Source organism: Haplochromis burtoni, unplaced genomic scaffold (genome assembly GCF_018398535.1).
Source record: "Haplochromis burtoni strain Fernald_Lab_line unplaced genomic scaffold, NCSU_Asbu1 Contig_3, whole genome shotgun sequence".
In the NCBI taxonomy this organism is placed as follows: Eukaryota; Metazoa; Chordata; class Actinopteri; order Cichliformes; family Cichlidae; genus Haplochromis; species Haplochromis burtoni.
Window position 1 is genome coordinate 4496897 of NW_024582364.1, and position 20092 is coordinate 4516988.

General features: G+C 39.3%; 4 protein-coding genes across 34 annotated transcripts in view; 2 read left to right on the top strand and 2 right to left on the bottom strand.

Moving 5' to 3' along the window:
* The window catches only part of obscnb (obscurin, cytoskeletal calmodulin and titin-interacting RhoGEF b), a 69795-nt gene extending 65552 nt beyond the window's left edge, over window positions 1-4243 (top strand). For all 24 annotated transcript variants that reach the window (XM_042219773.1, XM_042219811.1, XM_042219780.1 and 21 more), the window contains one exon: window positions 160-4243. In XM_042219773.1, coding sequence (XP_042075707.1) covers window positions 160-1267 — 1108 coding nt within the window. In that variant the 3' untranslated portion in view covers window positions 1268-4243. The remainder of the gene's footprint in view (window positions 1-159) is intronic.
* On the bottom strand, window positions 3067-10721 carry guk1a (guanylate kinase 1a). 7 transcript variants are annotated; one of them, XM_005912578.3, is made up of 7 exons: window positions 10541-10710; window positions 6511-6624; window positions 6292-6333; window positions 5918-6153; window positions 5664-5748; window positions 5489-5574; window positions 3067-4655 (listed from the first exon to the last, which is right to left on the bottom strand). In XM_005912578.3, the coding sequence occupies exons 1-7, from the start codon at window positions 10560-10562 to the stop codon at window positions 4623-4625; spliced, it is 618 nt and encodes a 205-aa protein (XP_005912640.1). In that variant the 5' UTR covers window positions 10563-10710; the 3' UTR covers window positions 3067-4622. The 7 variants fall into 7 exon arrangements, with proteins under 7 accessions (XP_005912640.1, XP_005912641.1, XP_005912639.1 ...); XM_005912579.2 differs by lacking the exon at window positions 10541-10710 and adding an exon at window positions 10181-10317; XM_005912577.2 differs by lacking the exon at window positions 10541-10710 and adding an exon at window positions 9616-9758.
* Window positions 10308-16656, top strand: cunh1orf35 (chromosome unknown C1orf35 homolog). The gene is made up of 8 exons (XM_014332235.2): window positions 10308-10414; window positions 11782-11932; window positions 12019-12064; window positions 12162-12244; window positions 13046-13118; window positions 13222-13301; window positions 13536-13658; window positions 14464-16656. Exons 1-8 carry the CDS (start codon window positions 10318-10320, stop codon window positions 14717-14719), a joined length of 909 nt encoding a protein of 302 aa, XP_014187721.1. The 5' UTR covers window positions 10308-10317; the 3' UTR covers window positions 14720-16656.
* On the bottom strand, window positions 16405-20013 carry arf1 (ADP-ribosylation factor 1). 2 transcript variants are annotated; one of them, XM_005912575.3, is made up of 5 exons: window positions 19906-20013; window positions 18318-18511; window positions 18119-18229; window positions 17875-17999; window positions 16405-17778 (listed from the first exon to the last, which is right to left on the bottom strand). In XM_005912575.3, exons 2-5 carry the CDS (start codon window positions 18460-18462, stop codon window positions 17620-17622), a joined length of 540 nt encoding a protein of 179 aa, XP_005912637.1. In that variant the 5' UTR covers window positions 18463-18511; window positions 19906-20013; the 3' UTR covers window positions 16405-17619. The 2 variants fall into 2 exon arrangements, with proteins under 2 accessions (XP_005912637.1, XP_042075818.1); XM_042219884.1 differs by having other exon boundaries at window positions 19843-19998.
* Between the last annotated feature and the right edge of the window lie 79 nt (window positions 20014-20092).

Genomic DNA, 20092 nt, shown 5'->3' on the forward strand with positions numbered 1-20092 from the left:
ACAAGGATAATGAAAGGGTGGGCTGTTCTCATCAGGGTGTTGTCTACTTCAACTGTCAGCCTAATTACTGCAGCTTATTACTATCATATTATTTTTAAATCCAAGACTCCAAGCAAGGTGGGTTTTATTTACATAGGCCTATTGCACTTCTTATTCCAGTGAGGAGACTATAACCACCGTGGTGAAGAATCCTCGAATGAGAAGACACAGATCACCTGGCTTGACTCTTGCTGGTGTCCACCGCTCTGAGACGTCCACCCCCGAGCTTCCTACAGCCAGGACAAGGAGGATGCCCACTCCAAGAAAGACCACTATCCCAACTCTCTATGTTACTGATCCCCAGGGGGCGGAAGCCAGGGGAACAGAGAGCAAGCCCAGGTGGGTTGAAGTAGAAGAGGTCATCGAGTATAAGGTCAATAAGTCTCCCAGGTTGTCCAGGAGGAGAGGTATTTCGCCAGCAGGGTCTGATCGTGCAGGTACACCCTTGAGACCCAAAAGGTCTCCAGTGGAAAACCCAAATGCTAACAATTCCAACAACAAGCTTGTGGAGCAAGCACAGGCCCACCTGCAGGGAGACATCAGCAGCCAGCCGCTCTCCTGGGAGGAAGAGGTGACTGATGCTGCATCTGGGTCTGCTTCTGGGGAGCCGCACGAGCTCTCTTCTGTTCTCGCTACAGCTGGAGAAGATCACGACGACCTGGATGATGAACAAACTGTAATTTTTGAACCCGATGACGAGGAGGATACATCTGCAAGAAAGCAAGAGCCTGTGTTCCTAAAACAAGGAGATCGTGTTTTAACCCTTGAGGACTTGGAGGATTACGTCCCAGAGGAAGGAGAGACTTATGGCTCCTCCCACACGCAACACGTTAACGAAAAGCCTTGTGAGATCTCTGTGCTTCAGAGAGAGATTGGCGGTTCTACAGTGGGACAGCCGGTGCTTCTCAACGTGGGCCGGCCTGATGTGGTGCCCCGGCAAAGGACTGGCTTCTTTAGTCGGTTCAGGGAGAATCTCTCCAGCAGCCTTTTCTCATCTGCTGTCCCACCGCAGGCCAGGGAGACTCGGTCCAGGGCGGAGAGGAACGTGCCTATTCAAGTGAGCCATGCAAAGCTGGAAGTGAAGCCTTCGTACTGCTCAGAGGTGCAGAGAGTTGAGGGCAGGCAGCAGAGTTTTAAAACCAAAGTGTCAACTCAGACCTATGGTTACACATCAGTTGGCAATCCTGTCACTCTTCAAATTAGAGATGACCTTTATCAGAACCAGTGAAAAGCAAACATTTAATTTGGCATCACAAACCCTCTTAGTCTTAAATAGGAACATTCACTAAACATGAAAATACAGATCGTAACCTGAGCAACATTTACTGCATTTGACAAACCATTCCATTTTTAGCCTGCCAATCAGATAATAGTGTCATCCTTAGATATTTTCTTGACAGACTGTTAGACTCTACTGTCTCTTACAGATGAGATGGAAACTATAGGGATATACATGTTGTGTGATGTACAATATGCATGATGGGCGGAAGCTAAGAAAGGTCTGACATTTACTGATTAAAACCTTCATATCTAATGGTGAGTTGAAGTCTTTAAATAAAATAAATGTTTTTTGGTTATACATACAGTGATTGACAAATTTATGAGACTGCCACCCCCAGTGTAAGGTTTATGTCACAGCTCCCTAAATTAACAGTACTGGTGATTACCAACATCAGTTTTATGTTTCTGTGATGGTTAATCCACTGGTATACCATATTACAGTTATTTACTTGCATGATTGTTATAATTAATTTGTGACTGCAGAGAAATCTAGTGTCTATTTTTTATTGGTCTTTATTGGGTATAAAATGCATTTTTGAGAGATAACAAATTACAATGATGTTTCACAGTGTACCTACACTGAATGATCAGCTTTACTCCCCAGTATTAACTGATCCAAATGTAATCCTTAGTCCATTGCAACATACATGAATAGGATTTATATTTTTTCAGGTTTTACTTTGGTACCATTCAGGTCATGCTATGGCACTTTGGATTCCTGGAGCTGGAAATATTGGGAGGTAATGAGATGCATGTTTCAAGTAAGCAACACTGAATATAAAAGTAGTGTAAACTTGGGGACTGTTGTGTTTCAGGAGCTGTTAGTTAATCAAATTGGAGAATCACAAGACTCTACTACATTATTTTGTGGTGTTGTGAATGATTCCTTAGTGAGCAGTTTATAAACACGACATTTGCGCGAGCAAATCATTTGGTAGGTGAACAGATGCCCGTTTCCAAGTTCCTACCATCAACTGAATTTTTTACTCAACTTTTTTGGCATTTGTGTCTGCTAGTGCGGTGAAACAGCCTGTAAACCCAGGCAGTTACAGGGATATTCCTATGCAAGTGACAAATTCGTAGATGAGTGACTGCATGCATTTGCTTCTCCAAGACAGATGTGTTTCTCTAGAATAACCAGTTGTCATCCTATATTTGATTGAGCGCAGATGTTTATGCAAAGTACTTCAGCTGACAAAATTTACTAACTTTTTAGTGCAATTTAAAAGTAACTAGAGTAACTTCCTAATTAAACATGTGTGGTGTTTGTGTTGATCAAAAGGTGTCTGTTAAAAGGATGATTTTATGTAATAATTTTAAATCACAAACTGATTGTACTTGCTTGTACTGTACATGTGTAGTTTTGGACAAAACATGGTTGAGTACAACGTGTTCAATTGAATAAAAGTACTGCAAATATGCCACATAATTAGCTTCTGTAGTAATTTCTTTATATAGCACAAACTCTGCATATGGTAACATTTACTGATGTTTCAACATAAAAGTCATAGTGCTGAGTACATGTTTACAACAAGCACATTCCTATAACAGCTAGTTTGCTTTTAAAGAGGCCTTCGTGTATTTGTTCAGCATGATGTAACATTTGTGAGACTTGAATTTAAATAGTAGCATCAGGAACATAAAGTACTCTGAGCAAAGGAATGAATGTTACAAGATACAGGAATATAACGATTTAGGCATAATTGGCTATCCAATCTAAAATGGACATTTTTAAAATATTTACTGTTTTCTCAATTCTAAGCAATAAAAAAAGCAACAAATTTGCTGTCATTTTACTGTACAGCTAAAGCTGAAACTTACACAATATAAAGTTTTCACAAATGTACAACATTAAATAAACATGTGTTATAAAAGAATACAATGTAGTTGTACTGTTTCTAACTCTGTGATGGGATTCAATTCTACATGAGCACAGCAGTATTTAGTTTTCCAGCAAACAAAGTGTAAGGAACCAGGACATTACCTGGCAAGTTATATAACATAATAAAAAAATAAAGCGTTTACTAACTCTGGAATAATGTTACTGTTTCAAAGGTATATCCCCTAAAAGTAAAGAGTCACCACATGTTCCTGATAGGCTTGGCCAAAATAGAGTCTTTCTTACCTTCCTCACATTTCACCAAGTCTACGATTACATTTGTGTAAATAAACTAAAAGCTGATGATGACAGATGACACTTCAGGTAGGAGGGTGAGAGATTAGCTGGCTGAATGCTTAATCTCTCTCACCCTCGCTAGCTGGCACCAAAAATATTAGTTTATGAAACTCATGAACATTATCAGAACACAACACTGATTCACGATTAGGTTAAGCGGCTATCTGCCAAATTAAAAATAAAATAAAATCAGCTTTCCTGATTATTTTGATCTTGACAATGAACAGTTGTGTCAGAATAAATGGCTTAACTACACAGCCAGAGCGTAGCAACACTACTCAGTACAGGTAGGTGGTGCTCACTTTGAACTATGACAAACTGTTTATCTTTAGGGAGATGAGACTAAACTCGAAATCCACCCCAACATTTGCAACTGCCATGTTTCACAGCTCACTCAGCTCAGCTGTTAATCAGAAGTAATTGCCCTCTGACGAGTGCTGTGCACTACAATATGACCTAAATACATCACATAAGCATAACACAAAGGAGTGTGTATTTTTAACAGTACAGAAAATACTCTGTCTAAAAAAAAAAAAGAAGCCTGGTACCACACGATACTAAGATACTGCCCAAACCTACTTACCAAATTTTAAAGGGGGCCCGAGTGCTGGTTTTAATCTCTAACTCTGACCATCACTTGTGTATTTCACTGCATCTAAGACATTAAACATCAACACAGTGTAGCTGGTTGCAAAAGACTGAAAGAAACCCCACCCCCCTTAAAAAAAACAAAAAACCCTAATCCTTGAAAAACCAGTCTGTCCAGATGATGCAATGAATTGTACTTCTGCAAAAGAATACGGTTGCACACAGTATTTTCTGTCTGCATCAAATTGTTCCCGCTTATCATGCCAGTTGTACTTCAAGTAAGAGTTCTCAGGGTGTCTCCTCTTCAGTGTAAAAATAAAATGTGAAAAGCACTTTGTTTGTAAAAAAAAATTAAATAAAAATGTCCCACTTTACACTAAGTTATTTATTAGTAACTACTTCTAAAAAAAAAAAAAACTTTTTGTATATCTGCTGAAGGAAATTGTCCTAGTTTCAAAGACCACCATCTGAGGGAATGTACAAGAGTGGAATTGTGTGTCGTGGAGTGGCTGAGCGACGACCATGATGCTGCTTTCTCCTATGAGGACACTTTCTTGACCTTATCAATTTCCTGCAGAAAAAAAAAGGTTTTATAATTAGTCAGGGAACACATCGATCTGTGGCAAGAAACTAAGAACAGACTAAGAACATGAAAGCAAGCCTATGCAACGTTTGCTGAACAGTAATCACTCTGGCTGCAAGTAGTTTTTTACAGGATGTGGTTCCAATATTTTTCTTATCCATAACCTACCAGTCATACCGGACGAAAACCTTTTGAGCTAACAGGATTCAATAAAGGTTTATTCTTCATCAACTTTTAGTAACATCTTTCTGACAAACATCTAAGGTTAAATGCATTTTACACAAGTCCAACTAGTACAGAGGGCTTACTATAAATTTAAAACCTCTCTGAAATGATTGAAACCTGTAATGACTGCAGTCATTCTCAATTTGGTGACAGTTTGATTAGATTGCCATCAGATTCATAAAGTTTAGATAGATTTTTTGTTTCAGAGGTTCCATGAGGTCCTGGTGGACTGAATGTGAACAGTTAACATCAAATTTCTGTTTAATGTGAATTTCTTTGTATGCAGATGGCAACAGATTTGCACTTTCCACCTGTTTGTTACAAAAATTGCATGCACTTGCTGACATGCTCCTATTCAACTGCAGACCATCTCCGTCTTATTGCTGTTTATAAATCACAGTTTTGTCATTTTGAAGACAGAGTAAATATCCCTATTCGGATGTTTAGTTTAGAATAAAATACATTGAATAATTAAAAGTGTTCCTGGCATAACATTTAAAGTTAATGTTAAAACTTTAATTGCCAAACTTTAAACTGACAGATTGCAAAAAACAAAAAAATAAATAGAAAGTGTGTGTTGTGAAATCGTAACTCACCTCCTTAAGAGCGTCTTTCAACTTCGCATAAGCATCGTCCAAATTATCATTGATGATTATAACATCAAACGCACCAGGTTCTTTGCCTAGAAAGAGATCCATTCATGGTCGGTTATGACGTGCAGATTTATAGTTTGTAACTTTGATCTGTTGAGAGCAAATCACAGCTACTTACTAAACTCCATCTCGATTTTGGCTGTCTGTAAACGCTTTTGGAGGCTCTCCTCCGACTCTGTTTTTCTGCCTCTTAGACGCTTTTCCTGAAACAAGAGAACAGGTTCAACCTACAGAAGCAATTCAGAAGCCAAAACCCGTTTTACCTGATCCCTGTGATGCAAAATTTAACTGGTGACAACACCCACTTGTTTGGTGGCAAAAATGGGAAACTACAGACACGTGCTGTGCACACTTCAAATCTTATGTGCTTACCAGGATTTCCATGGATGGTGGCTGGATGGAAATGAACATTGGATTGAGGTCTGTCTTTTTGATGTTCTTCACACCCTGCATATCAATGTCTAATAAACAGATGAGGTTCTTGGATTGGACCTCTTGGACAGCTGCTTTACTCGTCCCATACAGGTTCCCGGAAAACTCTGCACTCTCAATAAAATCGCCATTGCCGATGCCTGCCTGCATCACATCCCGCGTAACATAATGGTAATCTGAAACCCGGGAAGAAAAAAGAAGAAGAAAGAAAGAAAGAAAGTACACAAAAAAAGGACAATTGAGAAAAAAATCCAACTGTTTAATCAGCCTGCTTTCAGGTTCATTGGTTGTGAAAGAGCGGTGACATGCCGTACCTATGCCGTTCTGCTCTCCAGGTCGGGGTTTTCTTGTCGTATCTGAGAACGGAAAAGACACTTCTGTCACACTAGAGTTTAAAAATCTGGCGCTGCAACAATTTGTTACTCGCTTAGGGAGAAAATAAAAGCTTTACTCATGACTAACAAACCTCAACAGCAAAATAATAAATATTAAAAGTAATGTGAAATTCTTTACAGGGACATAGACACACTTACGTGAGATGCTGAAGCCAAAGACACCTTCATATTCCTTCATGAGCTTCTTCAGCAGAGTGCTCTTTCCCACCCCTGATGGGCCACTACACACCACGGGCCTGGGTCCAGCCATAACTGAAATAACAGCGGAAAAGAAGAGTGTGGTTTGTTATAGGAAACAAATGGGCGAGGCTGCAGAGCAAATCTGTAACCACACAATATGAGTCATCACTGGACCAACTTTACTCTGTGCAGTCACAAGGGGTTTTTGCTTCTTTTGTTAGTAAAAGGCAGGTAAAGAGAAGCCTCGGCGAGGTGAGGGACACACCATAAAATGCTGCTAAGCCAGCAATGTTTAAAAAAACAAAAAACAAAACCATGATGAGAGCAAAACAGCTCTCAGGAGAGCTAAAGCAATCAACTGGTAAGCAAGCTGTGAAGTTACCATAGTGCTGTCGAGGAACAACTACTAATTGAAGCACCCAACTTTGGTTGTGAGTGTCAGAAAGAAAAGGAAATTATCTTAAATTTAATTAACAGATATTTTTATTTACTCAAACTACACCTTCATCAGCCTTCAAACTAAAATCTGCAAACATCTTGTGAGCAGGCAGTCAGAGTTCTTTGTTTCTCTACATCTCTCTTTTTCTTCCCTGTTACATCACATTTCTTTTATTACAAATTGCTTGACTATCAACCAAAAGTAAAGAATTAAGCAATGAGTCTCACGTTCCTCCAAACCCCCTTACCTCAAAACACACAGAGCTGACGCAGACAGGAAAATCAAGTCAACAGGAAGGGAACGATTGTGTGTCTGCAGATTGTGTTTAAAAGCAGATGGGTGGAGAGACGGGGAGTGGGCAGGGCCAATTTTACTGCACTAGATTTTTTTTAAAGTTCCATCTTATGATTCAGTTTAAATATCTTATGACTTGGTAGCGACTTGCTATAATGCAGCCATGCATGCATTTTGGTTTCAGCCCTAATGCTCAAACAACCTCTCATTACAAGACACTCAAAGTGTCTCGAAAAAACACTGAACCTAGTAAAGAAGATAACACAGCATAATAAAAGGCATTAAAACACTAGTTTTAATTACACTACTACGTCAAGGTGAGGTGTCTGAATCCCAATAAAGTCTAAGCAATCTTTTAAAATGAAAGCAAAAGTAAACTGATCTGCATGTTTGGATGCTCGTGTGATCTTTTAAGAGCAGAGAATAAAATTCACATTATTATGAGGTTTCTGATTTCCAAGCAGTTTTCCTCCATCATCTTTCAAATGCTTCCCATAAACAGAATCATGGCTAATAAAAGGATGTAGGAGTTCCTTTTATAAAAACTGGATTCTTTAAATAATTTATAGGATTTTATGTTTAATATTTGATTATTTAATCCAGCAGGGCTGGACTGAGACTGTAAATCATGCAAAGCCACTCTAGCGGAGTCCAAGTATGAAATTATCAAGCTGTAAAGAGCATAGCGTGCACCCTTTAAGTAAGAACACAAGACACTAAAATAATTAACACAGAACACCTTTCCTACATAAACTGAGCAGCATGAGAGGAAATCAGAGCCATGTGAGTTTATAATCAACACACAGCATTTATTGGAAGCTGCATGGCGCCTGACTTTAACCACGTGCACTAAATTGCATGTAATGCAATCATTTCCTGAAGCGCGATTTGAAAATCACATGCAATGTTGCATTTTTAAAGTCAGAGACAATCCGCTTCATGTTCAGTGTGAACGTTACAAGAAATAAAAATCTGGATATTTTTCTTTAAAGAAAGTTTATGCAGCCTCCTTTTAAGCAAATATTTCTTGATATTTTGCATATTTGGTTCTTATATGGGCTTAAAAAGACATTATAATAATATCCCTGGTCTCTGGAATTTTTCTAAAAAGCCCCAAAACAAAACAAAAATGAGTATGTCAATACAAACCACCTTGAGGTAACTGCTGTTGTTATTTGGTGCTATAAAATTAAAACTGAATTGAAAAAAAATCTAATTGATGTCTAATTGAACTGGGAAAATGTAGCTGGAAAAAATAAGTTACAAAGCTTTGGTCCATCTTGTAACAATCCTGTAATACCACGCACAGGATGTTGGGTGAACAGATCCAACAAACTAAACGTGGGGAAAAACAATGACGGGAGGTAGTCAAATAGATTAGTGCAGCTTTTCCAAATCTCTTACTAAGTAAACACAATAAGGATAAAAGGCAGCTAAAGTTAGCTTTTGTACCACGTGAAAGCTTTATATACACTTCTGTATCTTCTTTCTCTTAGTTCAGCTTCTATTCTGTCCGGTAACAGTCTGTCAGTTTCTGTAGGGATCCACAAATTGGTATACATTTTTCTCAGCAGTTTTTAGGCGATTATGACACACACAATTTAGCTGCTGCTTCGTTTTCTCTATAGTATTTTCCATTATAGCTTTTTTTTTTTTTGGGGGGGGTAATTTGTAATTTTCGCTGATGGGCCCAACATTAGATGGTTTACTTAATTTGACTGTAATAAGAAGCCTGCCCTTCATATTTACTGGGTAAGGCCCAGAGTTTAGAAAAGTGTGTGTCCTGCAGACCCAGCCAAAATGTGGGACGCTGTCTCAAGATGTGTGAAAGGCAGGAGAACAAAAGAGGGGACATCTGGTCGCCCTAACACTATGTAACATCAAGATAACAGTGGCTTTGTTCTAATCAGGAGGACAAACAGTTCGTATCTTTTTCACATAGTGAGGCCTCGTCATCTGTTTCTCATATGCATTTGATGTTAATATATAGCACACAGGAACTGCAAAGTCTGTATGTTATAACCATATAAAAACTGACATTATTGTAACAAGAAGTTAAAGTTGTTGGAAGTGAAATGGGGATTTAAAATAGGCTTAAATGCACTTCTACCATTATTCCATGCCTGAATCACACATCCCAAACCAGACTTACTAACAATTAAACCACAGGTAACATTGTGTCAGCCATGTTAATTTAAAACACTCTGGTAAACACATGAACCATCTTCTTCTCTTATGGGACTCCAGGAATGAATGGCACGCTCAGATATCGTGACACAACACGCAATTTGGAGAGAGCAGAAAACCCCACCAAACGTCCTCATTCCTACCTGAAAATAGCCTGGAAAAATGTCTCATTATGGGACAAGAATAGCGTTAATCCACAACTTAAAGCACCGTCTCCTGCGTGTCTTCTCCCTCCCTTGCTGTGCTCCGAGTCTTCACCGCGAGAGCCATTAAAGATACCCGTGCTGCCTACGTCATCACCACAGGCCAAAACACCAACAAGTGACGTTCACGAGCGTCAAGAATGCGCGCGAGAGAATGCTGAAAAAGCAGGGCTTTTAGCAACATTAGCCAAACAAATAATGACGAAGACGCTGATATTTTAAAGCTATTATTATTGTGAATGTATGTATGCTTTCAACTGGAATCAGGCAGCCTCTTCAAAAGCGGCAGTACCGACATGTGCGCGGGCTGGCAGTAATTACTATAACCTAAAGACGCATATTAACGATTTTAAGCTAACTAGCGTTTAAAAAAACTATTTCCCCTGCGCTCTGCGGAGACTTGGGGAAACTGGAAGTAGTTTGCCTCTAGGCAAAGGAAGCATTACCACTAAGAAGCAAGCCTCTCACCAACAGGTCCTAGTAACCATAGGGAATTTAAACTTACCACAAAAACTCCCCGGATGAGTGTTAGCTGAAGGCCTAGCCGGTCGCGCGGGTCATGTGCTAACGTGGCTAAAAGTTAGCTCTTCGCGTTAACAGGACGTTGTTTTTGCCTTAACTTTTAGAGATACCCGATTAAAAATGTTCGGTTCCTCGAGATCTGGAGGTGTACGGGGAGGTCAGGACCAGTTCAACTGGAATGAAGTGAAAGTCGACAAACACAGAGAAAACTATCTCGGTAAGTACAGGAGATAGTAGCCATCTGTCTGCTTATCAGCAGCAACCAGATGCGGTGCTGCTCATATCGCTCTAACTGAGCTCTTAAACTACGCACACCACGGCCTCACATGCAACTCTCCCATACCTTTTGTTGTCGTTTCCCTCATTACACGAAGTCTGGATGGGTCTAATGGCTTGGTTTTCGCCTTGTCTTTCAGTCTACACAAAGCAAGTCCTAGCTTTCATTGCTCCCACCCCTGAGCACAGACACGTAGTCTCTCCGTTATGTGAGCCTACACAGTTGCCAGCATGCCCAGCAAACCAACAGCAGCTAGCCTACGTAGCGGCCACCACCGATGAAAAATAGGACTCCCAAAAGTAACCCTACTTAAATTGTTCAGGAACGTGCATTTTAAAAAGCACTCATGGAAAAGCATCATATTAATATTATTGTACAGTAAGGTCCTCATTATACATGATGTTAGCAGCATATGTTAAAATATATTGTTTAAACACGTGGCTGTGGAGGGGAGGATGCTAATAGAAAGATTTTTAAAAAAGTATTTTTTCTTTTAAGTTGTACATAATAAGGAAACTTAAAAAAGGGACAATACTAACAATACCAACATCATCTTTGCCATGACTAATGAATAAGTCGTTTTAGTGTGGGGCCCCTAAAATCCAATAAAGTTTGTGTTTGTGCACATTTTTTTGTACACACACAATTATCGTGTGTACAAGACATTTTTTTAATTGACTTTATCCTCCTATACGTACTGTAAATAATTTCAAAACAAAAATGCACAATTCTTGACTATTTGGGGGGAAAAAAAATGTTGACATCATCTGGATTTCTGAAACACAGGCTTCATTCAGTGTTATGCTACGGCCCAAAACATAAACCTTTCACAATAAAGCTCAAGATCCTGTTGAGACATAAAATAAACTGAATCTCATGAAAGAGTATGCAGAGTATTTACCGATGAGAAGCAAAAAAGAGCCGTCAGGTGCTAAAAAATAAACCTTAGACTTAAACGTTAGAACAGGCTTTCCCCTGCAGCATACCGTGTAATAAATACTTGCAAAGAAAATGGCGGTCGTTACAACCTATGTCTAAAAATGTGTAGTTTCATGCATCGGTAAAACACTCGAGTCCAGATACACGACCCAGCTGGAAACACTTCAGCTACCAGAGATTCACAGAATTTAGAGAAAATGATAAATTTTTGTTATTTATATCGTTATCGGACGATAGATGTTTTTTATCGGGATATGAGATTTTGGTCATATCGCACAGCCCTACTTAAGAATGAAAAGGAAATTATCATACATCATGTTCTGGAATCCGTAATCTTTATCACGTGTCATCACTTCCTCTGTTTCCAGGTAACTCGTTGATGGCACCAGTGGGGCGTTGGCAAAAAGGCAAAGATCTGACATGGTATGCAAAGGACAAAAAGGGTGGTGCACCTTTGTCCAGGGAGGAGGAACTTGCTGCTGTCAAGGCAGCAGAGGAAGAAGCGTTGATGGCTGCACTGTATGTACAACTTCCCATAAAAGAGATAAAACAGGAAGTTTAAACTGACCAGTTTAGTAATTTCTCATTTTCCATTATCAATTTAGAGGGCACAAGAATATAAAGAGACAACCGACTGGTCTAACCAAAGAGGTGTGTGACTTAAATTATGAATGATTTAAAAAAAAAAAAAATCTGCTATTGTTCAAAAGCTTAGTGATGTGAATTTTTATTTGACTTTCTATGGCAGGACCTTGTAGAGGTTTGCAGGAGGGACGAGGCTGATGGCGATGAGAGAAATGTTGACCGTGTTTCTGGTTTAGGAAGCTCCAGGTGACTTCTTTTTATGTTTGCTTTTTCCACATGAAACAGTGATGTTTAAAGGTGCTTTATTTTTGGAGTAAAATAAATAAATATAGAAAAGCAACAACATAAAAATAAATGAATATTTGTTAAAAGGACAGTATGCATCACTAAGGTGAAGGTAGAACCTGAAGGTGAAGGTAGTTTAATCTTTATCAGGGACTCTTGTTTTAAATTAACCATACACTCACTGGTCACTTTATTAGGTACCCCCTTGCTAGTTCGTTGGGGGTTATTAGGGTTCAACGCCATTTTGCCTTCAGAAATACTTTAATTCTTCGTGTTATAGATTCAACAAGATGCTGGAAACATTCCTCAGATCTTTTTGTCTATTTTGGTGTTATTGTCTCTCTGTGTATCTTTTGTTTTTTGTTTTAAAACCCCACAAAAAAAGCTATTCTCTGTAAACGCTAGAGATTGTTGTGTTCGAAAATCCCAGTATATCAGGAGTTTCTGAAAAACTCAGACCAGCCCATCTGGGACCAACACCAATGCCTTGCTCAGTGTCACTTTTCTTCACCGCTCAGTTTAAATTTCAGCACATTTTCTTAAATATGTCTACACATCTAAATGCACTGAGTTGGTGGCTTGTGACAGGTTGATTAGATATTTGTTGAACGGGCGTACCTAGCAAAGTGGCCAGTTAGTGTATTTGATAAGTCAGCAAAAATGTAAACTGTCATCATGGAAAAAGTGGTGTCAAAAGAGCTTCTTTTCTCAATGTTTTGATTCTAAAGTGTCTTACTGTGTTTTCAATGTTTCCTTCTGCAGTGCAGGGTCTCGGAGAATGGTCCTGTCCCAAAAAGAAAAGGAGGTTGCTAAAATGGGCTTGCCGGTTTTTACAGTAAGATTGTGTTATTACCTTTTTTGGGGTAGTGGTGCTTAGACATTACTCTGCTTTGAGGCATTTTACACTCTGCAAAAATTAAGAAATGCTTTTTGTCCAGCACGTCAGGACTGAAGGTCATACAGAAGCTTCAGCAACAAAAACAAATGAGAGTGCAGTAAAACAGGTGGAGGAACAGAGGTGAGACTGGATAATTACTACTTGTAAAATGTTGCAGACACACAAACTTTTAGATTTACTGGACAAAATCTGACCCTGTGTCCAGTTTCTTAAGTTTTCTTTTAATAATAGCCAGTGAACAAATGAATGAGAATGCGTAAATAATAATAATACTGATAATAATACATTTGAAATGAAAAAATAATGTAATTTGTTGAAATGTAATCTTCACTACTTTCTTTTCCCTCTCTGAAGGCATGACAGTAATAAGAAAAACAAAGAAAAAAAGAACAAAAAGGAGAAAAAGAAAAAGGAAAAAAAGAAAAAACGAAAAAGGAGAGACTCATCCTCCTCCGATTCTGAGGACAACAGGAAGAGGTTGGTTTATTTCTGCATTTAACGTTCAAACAGTATTCAGCATGAGTCTGGACCAAACTCAAAATATGTTTTTAGAATCGTGTTTTTAAAGACAAGGGCTGTGGAGGTAGATCAATCCCTGGCTGCTCCCACTTCTAATTGGAAGTATCTTTGGGCAAAGAACCCCAGTCTGCCCTCAATGCGTCCATCGGAATGTGAGCGTGTGTGTATTAGGTTAAAAGTGCTTAGGCATGAAAAAAAAGCACTTCCTCAAGTAGGTGTGTGAATGGGTGAACGAGGTTTACATTAAGAAACACCAAAGTATTTGCTTACGGAGCTTGCTTCTTCGACATCTTTAAGAGTTCTAAACAAATGTCTGTCCTCCTCCAGAACATCTTATGTACGCAAACGTGCGTTACAACTTATCTGGTGCGGATCTTTTATTTTGATAGCGAACCACTTATGTGCAGCCCTGTTTATATTTTTAAATTACATTGCAGTCTTTTTGTTGGGAGCCAAATTGTTGTGTCAGCACTAGAGGGCAGTGAGGCACTGTCTTACATACAACAACTTCACTTGTTGTGTTATATATGGGGTGCATGCGTCACAAGACTTTCTTTATATTTCAATATTTGAAGAGGCAGATTAAACATTGTTATTTATGTGCTTCAGTAACTTGTGCGATAGGAAAAGAATAACAATAACCTTGAACACAATTTTATCAAACAAAAAAAACAGCCAGTTATTTCCACTTGCAGGTGCCGTTTATTCTTCCATACCCTCACAGCATTAATCCCAACACTATTTGTTTCCTTGTACTTTTTAGGCACAGAAAGGACCACCATCATCATAATCCATCATACGTTAGTCAGAGCGGAGCCAGACCCCATGACAGCCACTCAAGGGGGGGAGCAAAGGCCGAGCGACAGCGCTCCAACCCCCATCATCGAAGGCAGCGGCACGACACAGACTCCTCTGATGGAGGATCTCCTGTCCCTCGCAACCCTGCCAGCTACAAGAAGGCCCCTGCTGGTGCCACACAAAGCCACAGGCGGCGCCATGACACAGACTCGGACGACTAATGTCGTGCCCACCCCCACCCCCGATTCAAACATGCATAATGTGGACAGAGTGCTCTACAGCAGTTTGACAGACCCTCAAGACCTTATTTACTTGAACAGCCAAACAGACTGTGGATGGACTCTAATCAGTGTAACAGACTTTAGCCTCAGGTTTTAACTTCTTCATTCAGAAGGTTGCTCATGTGACACTGGTGTTTTGGTTTGACAGTTTTTGATCACGTCGAGTTATTTAATCATCAAATATCAAGTACTCTGTATTGCTTTAAGCTTTGTATTTTGGGGGTTTTATCTTGGATAAATATAGAAACTTTTTTTCCAAAACTAGTGGAATGATTTTCTTCCTTGTCCTCAAAGCTTTTATTTAACATTAGTTCAACCCTGATCATTGTTACTGCAAGCACACACAATAATCCCTCATGGAAATTCTTACATGACCCTGTCAGTTATTTACATGAACGTGTCTTCTTTTTTTTTTTTTTTAAGGTTACCATAAAGACATGGTGCAACTGGCACTTTTTGCACAGGAATGTAGCTTCAAGGGCTTGCTGCCAAAGAAGCCTTCTACGATTATAATCAAACTGGTAAAAGAGTGTATGTTAATAAGTATTTCTTTTCTTGAATCTAAGCATGTAGTTTTGGTGCCTAACCAAACAGTGACAGGGAGAAAAAACTCATATCAAAACAAATAAAATGCATAGACTTGAACCCCATTCTTTTGAGTGAAAGTTCTATTCGAGCCGTTCACCTGACTGCCTAAGCACTTGCCGGCAAAAATCCTTCAACACAAACTTCTATTGATTACATTTTCATATTGGAAAACCTAAACATTTGCTCCTTCAAGATGCTTCTTGACACCTTTTTTTTTCCATCTATACATCTCCGTCTCATCCTACTACTCAGACACTGGCCATTTTCCTTTCTAAGTAATCCCTCGTCATTCTAGGTTCAGCTCCGACTGGTGCGATACCATTGGAATGCTCTTTACTGGTCATAATAGAGTAGTGTTTGCATTTGCCTTGAATTGGTCTGAAAGAGGGTATTCTGTGGACTGGCACCTGGGGGGGTACACTAAAAAAAGAGCAAGGCATTCATAAAGAAGAGTGCAAAAAACTAGGCTGGCCCTTTTTTTTTTTTTTTTTTATATGGCCGAGTACCGTTAGACCGCCACACACAAACCAAGCTGATGAAGCAGCAGGAGAGAAGGCTAGACAAAGCCACCCTATGAGGGACCCAAGACTCAAACTACCTCCTCTTCCACCGCTACCATACTCTCCTGCCATGTTTTACAGGCTTGGCTGCATTAACCGTAGCAGCCTAATCAACCTGCAAGAATGTGGTCCTAGATTGCCACCCTTACACAATGTGAAACAGGGTGTGCTCTTCACATAACTGCTTTAACCTAAGCACTGGGTGGTTTCATCACCTTGGGGCAACATATTTCTTCCTAGGTCAAGGGGTGATAGCCTTAAGAAGTCACAGACACAAGTTTGGGGCCTTTGTAATAGTAATTCTATTAATGCTGCAACTAAAATCAATTGCCAATTAATTGCTGCACATACGTGTTCTCATATTCTGTTTTAGATTGATTCGCTGAGCAGAAAAATGCCAAGGTGATGCCTAATCCTTTTGTCTAAAACTTCATTTAATTCTGTAATAGCTGATGTCAAGGGACAGCCTACAAAAAGCAGCATAAACTTAGATTTTATTACATGGTGTGAAACAAAATGAAAATCAATTGCAGTATCAAGCTTTACATAAGAACACAGACAACCAGAAGAGAATAACATTACATTTTAGGCAGCTAAAAATCAAACGATGCAATCAGTTAAAACAGCCACACCCTTTACAAATAAGTTTTGGGGGGAGGGGGGGAAGTGATGTGTCTCATATTTAAAAAAAAAAAAGGCATTTATGGACGGCCAGTTTACGAAAGAAAACCCAACGTGCTGCAAAGGAAAACATTGGCACTAATGTCATAGCTGCACAATGCAAATTCCCAGGTTTGAGTTCAATAAAAGGCAAACGTTAATAGAGCCCTTAGTGAGGATGCTAAGCAACTCCTTACAACAAATTAACAGTGTATGGCTATAGTAATTAGTGGGCTAAGAGTTCCTTTGCAGCTGTATGATGTAAACACCCAGTAGATAATAATGCATGCCCTTAAAGACAAACAGACTACATCATGCAGTTTTGCTAACAAGTACATTGCAAAGGCAGCACATATTCAACCTGAGACTCTAAAATACAAGAATTCAATGCAGGCTCAAGAGGCTGGCTCCTCCCTGTTACCCCAAAGCAGGTAGATGTGAGGTCAATGCAACATTTCTTAGTTTAAAACAACAAAGGCTGGTAGGTGTTCACAGATTGTGCGTGACGGAGGTGGGGGGGCAATGTCAGTACATATAGTCAATGCCAGTGTTTATACTTATTTTGAGGCGCTGGTACTTCTAGTTACTGATAAAAATTACCAGTAGTAGTTGCAAGTAGTGCATAATCAGTGTATGATTCTTTATTGTTTCTAATAAAAAATTAAAATCAGTCCTTACAGTACGTGTAACCTTTATCTGCTGGTAAAGTCCCTGCCTTTGTTTTTCTATTCAATGCACACATGGCTGCCCAACAGCCAGAAAGACAAATCACCACAGTAGGATTTTAAAGCGTGCAACAAGCTGCCCCATTACCAACTTTATTTACACTTACATAAAATGTGAAAAAAATAAAAATAAAGCTGCTTTACAAGAATAGCCCACCCCCACCACTGGCCTGCATGTTTGTGGTAATAACAGCTGACACGAGAGCAGCTTCCAGTACAACATAACTCAGTTTAGCAAGATCTTAAAAGTAAAGAGCAAGGTCAGAGATTGGGGTGGAGGAGATTGGATTTTAAAATGCCGTAATCATTAATGGTTCTTGAGTTGATTAGACAACCAGTCCAGCCCTTCATAGAGGCCATCTCCGGTGGTGGCACAGGTCGCCTGGATGTACCACTGTCGGTTGCGCAGGGAATGAAGATTGAGCTTGTCTGTGAGTTCTGCTGCATTCATAGCATTTGGGAGGTCCTATAAAAAAAAAGAATTTGAGAAATCATTAGACAAAGGAAAGGTGAAAAGTGTTTATGATGTACACCTGCTTATATAAAAGACTTGATGACTTACTTGTTTGTTGGCAAACACTAGCAGCACGGCGTCACGCAGCTCATCCTCTGCCAACATTCTCAGGAGCTCTTCACGAGCCTCTCCACATCGCTCTCTATCATTGCTGTCCACGACAAAGATAAGACCTGGAGCAAGTGCAATCAAATAAATGGGTGTAAATCTTCTAAATACAAACCAGAAGACATGTTCAAATAGCAGTCCTAACATGAGCCATCAAATATCAGGCGATGAGGAAAAAACCTACCCTGAGTGTTTTGAAAGTAATGACGCCACAGCGGTCGAATTTTGTCTTGACCGCCGACATCCCATACAGTGAAACTGATGTTCTTGTATTCTACCGTTTCCACATTAAAACCTGTAGATATGAAACAAATATTCACATTAAAAACAAACCGAGTCTTTAGGCTTCCTTCCTGTGTCATGTAAAACAGTTTTTGTATTACCTATTGTAGGGATGGTAGTCACAATCTCTCCGAGTTTAAGCTTGTACAAAATCGTTGTCTTTCCAGCAGCATCCAGACCCACCATGAGTATCCTCATCTCCTTCTTCCCGAACATTTTAAACAGTCCTGCAAACATATTCCCCATGGCGGCTGGTGACAGGAACCCAAAAAGGCCAAAAAAACAAAAAGAAAACCTGTGAAGAAAGAGAGGAGTTGTTCAGCTCCAATACAGAGACGTGCTGCTGGTAAACATAAGAAAACACCAAACCGTGTTCCAACCTCCCAAATGACGGACACACTGCCTCTGATTGCTGTGACAGTAAACTGAAGGTCTGAGTATGTGTTGATCACACCATCCAGGCTAGAACAAACTTCAATATCGCCATACATTAAATAAAAAATATTGTGTGCAACTTAAATACAGTTTTAAAAAATACATATGTATTACTATTATTATTACTCCCACTGCACTTAATGTACATATTAAAAAAAAAACAGTGGTGCATTTTTCTGCAATTTGGTATTTTTTGTACACTATTTTTTTTTTCAATTTTTATTTTTCTAATATATATCTCTAACTTGCTTTTTCTTCCTGTCCCTTATACTATTGTAACAAGTGAATTTCCTCTGTGTGGGATTAAATAAAGTCTATGTCCATGACTAAAGTTTTGTTAGCCTCATCTAATCAGTGAGATGGGTCTTATGGCGTGATCAAATCATCTTACAGACAGCTACATTTGCTTGTGTCAAAATATTAAAGGTGAATGTTTGAAATTTTGCTTTTATTGAGTCACGTGGGCAGCATGGGAGTGCAACTGTAAAGGCTGTTAGACACTTTTAGGACATTTTTAAATATCCTCAGAAATCAGTATGATGCTACTGTTGTGCTAAATACAATTATCTGTAAGCAGTTTTCTGTTATCGCACTCGCATTAATCAGTGTGATGTATACTATATGCAATATATGAGCTTCTGAATTCTACTTAAAGGCAGAAACTCGTGGTAGCACCAACCTCGATAAAAGGGACGTTAAACGCTCCGTGACTCCTGAAAGCTACTAAATGAAATTATAAGGAAACTCGCTAGCTGTCACCCTGTACCAGTATTTGTCTTTTCAGTTTATGCAGTTTGGAACCGAATATTTTACGCGGCTAACTGGAGCATTTTCAATATTTAGCTCGGAGCAAAAACTTTCAGAGCAGGTAAACAAACGGTGATGCTAGCTTGTTAGGGTGCAACGCTAATAGTCGTCCGACCCGCTCAGCTTTTATTAAGAGTACCAACTTGAGAAATAAAAACAACAATTGCATTTCTATTTATGTGTTTCCCAGTTACACTGAATATGAAATCATGTGCGAGAGAGTACAAAAAAAACCTCCCACGCACACAGAAAGGAAGGACAGACTCGTCGATTCAGATAATTCCGCTAACAAGGTGCAAGTCAGATTTTTCTGACTATGGTGATCGGAATCGCACACACAAAAGCCGATTTTGCTTGACAACACATGGGGTTTTGTACATTTACCTTCAGATATTGTAAAAGCTACCTTTTCTTTTTTCTTTAACAAAAAGTCTCTCTTGCACTTACTCAGTTGAAATGTTTTGTTCCCTCTAGGCGTTTCCTTCCTTAGGAAAATGGCGACAGTCTGACACGTCAGAGGTTCCTGCAAAACTCCTGCGTTCACCGTGCCGGGAGAAGTGTCTCCCCCTGTGGTTGCGGGGAGAAACACACGCACACATGACAGCCTCCACTTTTAGTTCGTTTTTTTTTTTTT

Excerpts from the sequence above, each read along its gene's own strand:
- guk1a (XM_042219867.1), bottom strand. The coding sequence starts at position 9,643 with ATGAGACATTTTTCCAGGCTATTTTCAG. Across the intron at positions 5,749-5,917 it reads CACCATCCATGGAAATCCTG|GAAAAGCGTCTAAGAGGCAG; the intron begins GTAAGCACATAA and ends CTCTTGTTTCAG. Across the intron at positions 5,575-5,663 it reads CAAAATCGAGATGGAGTTTA|GCAAAGAACCTGGTGCGTTT; the intron begins GTAAGTAGCTGT and ends ATCTCTTTCTAG.
- cunh1orf35 (XM_014332235.2), top strand. The coding sequence starts at position 10,318 with ATGTTCGGTTCCTCGAGATCTGGAGGTGTACGGGGAGGTCAGGACCAG. Across the intron at positions 10,415-11,781 it reads ACACAGAGAAAACTATCTCG|GTAACTCGTTGATGGCACCA; the intron begins GTAAGTACAGGA and ends CTCTGTTTCCAG. Across the intron at positions 13,302-13,535 it reads AAACAGGTGGAGGAACAGAG|GCATGACAGTAATAAGAAAA; the intron begins GTGAGACTGGAT and ends CCCTCTCTGAAG.
- arf1 (XM_005912575.3), bottom strand. The coding sequence starts at position 18,462 with ATGGGGAATATGTTTGCAGGACTGTTTAAAATGTTCGGGAAGAAGGAG. Across the intron at positions 18,230-18,317 it reads GACTACCATCCCTACAATAG|GTTTTAATGTGGAAACGGTA; the intron begins GTAATACAAAAA and ends TCATATCTACAG. Across the intron at positions 17,779-17,874 it reads TAGTGTTTGCCAACAAACAA|GACCTCCCAAATGCTATGAA; the intron begins GTAAGTCATCAA and ends TTTTTTTTATAG.